Source organism: Colius striatus, chromosome 3 (assembly GCF_028858725.1).
Source record: "Colius striatus isolate bColStr4 chromosome 3, bColStr4.1.hap1, whole genome shotgun sequence".
In the NCBI taxonomy this organism is placed as follows: domain Eukaryota; kingdom Metazoa; phylum Chordata; class Aves; order Coliiformes; family Coliidae; genus Colius; species Colius striatus.
In genome coordinates, this window is record NC_084761.1 from 12,272,365 (window position 1) to 12,277,583 (window position 5,219).

The 5,219-nt window shown below is 43.5% G+C and overlaps 1 protein-coding gene across 3 annotated transcripts; it reads right to left on the reverse strand.

Annotated features, from left to right (window-relative positions):
• Positions 1-1,873: 1,873 nt before the first annotated feature.
• On the reverse strand, positions 1,874-4,896 carry ZFAND2A (zinc finger AN1-type containing 2A). 3 transcript variants are annotated; one of them, XM_061992960.1, is made up of 6 exons: positions 4,771-4,896; positions 4,102-4,196; positions 3,363-3,494; positions 3,051-3,202; positions 2,448-2,537; positions 1,874-2,016 (listed from the first exon to the last, which is right to left on the reverse strand). In XM_061992960.1, exons 1-6 carry the CDS (start codon positions 4,823-4,825, stop codon positions 2,007-2,009), a joined length of 534 nt encoding a protein of 177 aa, XP_061848944.1. In that variant the 5' UTR covers positions 4,826-4,896; the 3' UTR covers positions 1,874-2,006. The 3 variants fall into 3 exon arrangements, with proteins under 3 accessions (XP_061848944.1, XP_061848945.1, XP_061848946.1); XM_061992961.1 differs by lacking the exons at positions 1,874-2,016; positions 2,448-2,537 and adding an exon at positions 2,552-2,670; XM_061992962.1 differs by lacking the exons at positions 1,874-2,016; positions 2,448-2,537 and having other exon boundaries at positions 3,047-3,202.
• Between the last annotated feature and the right edge of the window lie 323 nt (positions 4,897-5,219).

A 5,219-nucleotide genomic window follows, 5' to 3' on the forward strand; every position in this document is an offset into this window, starting at 1 on the left:
CAACACATACAGACTAGGAAGTGCCAATCCCATCCTCACTGCTGGGCTGGGCAGAGCCTCTCAGTTCTGGGCCCCATCCTCAGATCATGATCAGCACCTGCTGCTAATTGCCACCAGAAACCCTTTCCCATACCACCAGTGGAGTGCACATCATCATGTGGGAATGCATGGCTGGTTACGTATTATAGAGAAAGATTACAAAAGTCCTAGTACTGTAGCAATGTGGTATGGCTGAGTTACAGCATTGCAGCACACAGGAGAATCTGAGAGCTGTAATTTAAGCTTTTGTTCCAATGTGAATAGGGAAAACATGTTTTCTATGCTTAGAGTTCCTAAAATAATGACTGTTTTATTACATATGCTATTGCGACATCCTGTGGTTAAACACAGTATTACAGATACCGTCAAATCAGTTTCACCCAAACAGTTGCCTCAAAATAAGATTATATGGAATTAGCAGTGATAACTTGTACCTACATTACAGATTCAGTTTGGCCAGCTGCAGTCTCTCATATAGCTTTGATGTTCTGCAAAAACTTCTCATGGGTGAGAAGCAACCACTTAGGGCCAAACTGGAATATGGGACAGCACAGAGATTTTGTTCTGTGCTGGCCAGAAATCACACTACATCTGCCCTTTCTGATGAAAGGTCTAAAACTCACTATGTTGATTATTGACATCCTATCCCCCTAAAGGATCATAAATTCACATTTCCCCTTTGTACAGCATTTGTAGCTTAAGTATTGTGCCTCAAACAGAAACAAGAGGCACACAATAGTCTCTTCCCACCTGCAGTAGACCTGAAGGTTGTATAACGCATATACATTGATTGCATTTATGTTCACATCTCTTTTAGTATTATTGAGGATTATTTTTCCCAGGAAAGGAACACAACACCCTCTGCTCTGCAAACTGTCTCTCCTCCCACCTCCCCAGAACAGCATTGGGCACTAAGAGCTGCAGGTGATGCAAGGGACTGCAATTACCCTTCAGTTAGTCCTAAACCAACACTCCAGACCACTAGCCCCAGTGTGCAGAGGAATGGCTCCAATGACACATGAAATTGAGGTCTTGACCCCCTGACATCATCAGTAAGACTTGACATTTTTCTCACAATTAGTTGGATGAGAGCTCTACTTAGATCCCAGCTGGGAAATTAGCATTGTTCATTAACAGCACATTTCCATTTCATCAACCTATAATATTTCAGGCCTCAAGCTAAGCAGCTGGATATTCATGCAGTTTTAAAGAGCCAAGATAGCTGATCAGGATAATAGATGGAGCATATCCATTATGTCTTGTTTAAGCTTTTCAGGAAGACAGCAAGAGAAGCCTCCCTAGACAATGCTGTGGTTTGGCTTCATTCTCATTACACAAGATAAACTATTAACGCTACTTTCTCTGGCTTCCTTCACACACACACACCCCAACTGCAAAAAAATACCCATGCAAACATAGGTTTCTATCTAAGGGACAATAAACTATGAACTATGTCATGCATGCTTCTGTGAGCACTAGTATTCAGTGAATGGCTTAAGACAGGCCTAGAAAAGCTAGGTATAGCTTCATAAACTGTATACCTCCAATGACATCCAGGAACCAAGAGGCAGCTTAAATGCAATTTGCTTCAGCTGCTGTATGTTGTCAAGCAGAATTCTGCATTGTGTGCCAGTTTGCTTTCAAAAGGATTATGACATATGACAGTAACTTGTATCTTAGATTTTCATCTAAGCTCCTAGTTACAATATAACTTAAGCAAAGCTGGAGGCAATTCATATGAAAGTTAGCCTTCTTCCTACCACCACTCCCCAGTTCCCACCAAGTATTTTTCATAGTATTAAAGTTATTGCTCCTATATTTGAAATAACCTGGCTTTGAAAGAGTGACAGTTTATTGAATGCATAAAACATTTACACAAAAATAAGTTAATTGCATAGAAAATTTTAAACAGCTACAGACAAAGTGAACTTTAGACAGAGGTTTGATCCAGATTTGAAGATCCTCTACTATCTGCATCTGAAAGACATAACAATGTAAGTTACACAACTAAAGTTTCAGTCACAAGGAGTTACAATATAACAAGGAGGAGCAGCTTGGGCCATTTATTTTTATTCAGATACTTGTTATGCTTTCCTCAGCATTCTGATGACACACCGTTTTTCCAGAACTTGCCCAAACCTCACCCTGAGCAGGTGGGAGACCAACCTGCTGATACAACAACTTGATGTCCTAATGCCTGTGTCTATATAACTGTTTTAATCACTACATTACAGAGAAGTAAAGATTTACTTGTGCTGTCAGAACCCCACTATTGCATTCCCAACACCAATTAAAGGTCAGCTACCAGCTCCAGAGCAGTTAAAGGTATGACAGTGGCACTCCTACACTGTGTTGACTCAAGAGTATTTTTAAACAATGTTTGTTTTTTTTCCTTCTACAGCTCATACCTGTTGTACTGAAGACTCCCGTTAGATGGCACTCCTAGTGCTCCCACTGACTTGAAGACTGTTTCAGAGGCTCTCATCAGAGCTGCATACCTACAAAGAAATACAACCAGGCTCAGCACCTCTTTTGCACATTGCTGGTTTCACTCTTCCATCCAGTTTAATTATCTAGATCTGTCCCAAGAGTCTTACAGTCCTGTTGTACTGAACAATAAAGGCACACCATCTGCAAGAGAATGGTTCTCATTAAAACTAAGTTTAAACTTGGCTTGGCAAGGTATCAATTGTTATTGGTTATATGAAGGTGGTAGATAGAACTTCAGTGTTCTAATACTTAGACCCAGGCCCTGAAGGGTACTTGAGTTAGCCAGTGCCTATTCTCAATTAGAAGACTGACAGAAATAAGCTTGGAAGAAAGCATTTATCAAGCTTTTATCTTGGCACACAGACTTTCAGAAATTAAACCTGTGCTACAACAGAGGAAATACTGGTGCCCTCAACGTGATCAGTAGTTTACAGACTTCCCTATTTGTCTGAGCTCCCCACCAATCCAATACTAGCTCTGAAATTTCAGCTTGAGCTCAAACCACCATACACACAGCTTACCCAGCCCTGGAGGTGGAGAGGCTGCTCCCTTTACAGTCATGATCCAGAGGATGACGATGTTTTATGCAGAAGTTGCCACCACACTGTTCACAAACTACCTTCATCATTTCTTTCCTTTTGCAGCCTGGCTTTAAGCACTTGTTTGTGAAGATCTAAAGAAATAACAAAGATGGCAATGTTTGCTTGCTTTCTGTGATCAGCTTACCAAGTAACAACCAAGTTGAAGCACAAATGCTTAAGTGTCCTTAGAAATAAGATCAACCAGAGCAAGCATTCAACAAGCTGATTAGACTTCAACAGCAGTTCCCTTACCCTCTGCTTCTGCTGTGCTGGATTGTATTTGCAGTCTTTGTCCATGTGGGCTCCAACCACAATATCTGGTATTTCCCCCTTCTGTACTGGGATAGGTGCATTACAGAGCGGACACACTGGAACCTGCACATTCTAAGAACATACAACACAGATTAGAAGTCCAATTCAATTTCTCTTCTCTCCTCTTATCCACAGGTGATAAAAGAGTATTCACAAGTGTTTTATGCTCTACTCATTTACTAGTAACACTATTAAAGATACACTTCAAAGGTAACTGGGAAGCATTATCCAAAACCAGTCAGACATTTGTAGCAACACATTTGTCGATTTTAAATACATTTCCAGGCTTTCTGGAATTACAGCCTTCAAATAGTTCAAGGCCCAAGTATGAGCCAGAGATCAAGCTTTGTCCCCACTTACTCTATTTCTTCTGTAGCTTCATGTTTACTATCCTAAACTTAAAGGACTGTGGCTGCAGGAAGTGTTAAGCCACAATACATTACTTAATGTCAAGCACTCCTCTCAGTGAAGATGCTGTGTAAGTAAAAGAAAACTGAATCCAGCAATACTGACCTCTGAACTGTTCTGTTTCTATATATATGAAACTTGTGTATATTGTTAAGTCTTGTGGTTCTCCTATCCACTCCTATCAAAGCCAGAGGTCAAGTTTCAGAGCAGCCTTTATACATGACTCTGCAATTCTGCAGTGTAAATTACTAACTCAAATACAGAAACTTACTTTCTTGTAGGCAGAGCTGCACTTGTGGTCATCATAACGGATGTGATCTTTACAGAAGACATCCCCACATGCATCACACGTCAGAGGAAGGAAATCTGGGAGAAGAAAACAGGATCTAAGAATATCTCTAAGAATAATCACAGAAGACCACAAATAAATTCTCAAGTACAGAACTTTTGCCTTGTTACAATCCAATTATTTCTAGATAAAGTATGCTATTCTTCACAAATATTAGCACTAAGAAAGTGAGATAAGTTCTCCCTCTTTTTATCCATGCTGTTACACTTAGCACAAGCCACATAGACCACAGCCACTCCCCAAATGCAGAAACTTTGGGGAGATCCCAGTCAGGACCTAGAAGCTGATGTACAAACCTAAACTCCTGGCTCAAAAGTCTTTTTATTCCTGAAGAAATACCCCTTAGCAGTTGAACAACATACAAGAACAAAACATGACAGGCTCAGCTACCCCTTTGACCAGATACATTTAACAAAGTTACAGCAGCACTGGCATCCACCACAAAACACAGCAGCCCTGTATAGCCCTGGGGCTGTATCCCCTCCTCCCCCAGCACACAACTACCCCCTTCCTTAGGAGTACCACCCAGACGGGTGCTGCTCAGGGAAGGGACAGCCGGACGGTAAGCCCGCCCGCTCGCTCTCTGCTCACCCAGCTGCCTGCAGGCACGCTCCGAGCAGTGCTGGCCCAGCTCCGGCAGCTCCATGCCCACGGAACACTCACCCCGGGACTCGGTGCCGCCGCCTTTATGAACCTCATGCTGACTCAGCCCGCGCACACGTGCTGAGTCACGCTCCCGCCCGCCCCGGCCACCGGCGATGACGTCACGGCAAGACGAGCCAATGGCGCTGCTCTCCCTCCGCCGCCATCTGCGGCGCGACCAATCGGCGGGCGGGGAGCGCGCTGAGTCATGCGGCGGGGGCGGGGCCGTGACGGAGCAGATTGGGGAGGCAGCGTGGGCGATGGGGATGGGCAGGGCATGGGGCAGGGGAATGGGAACAGGACAGGGAAAGCAACAGGGCATGTGGCTCAGTTCTGGGTGGGAGTGAGAGAGGACAGGGGAGGTGGCATGGGGAATGGGGATGGGTGTAGGAATAGGT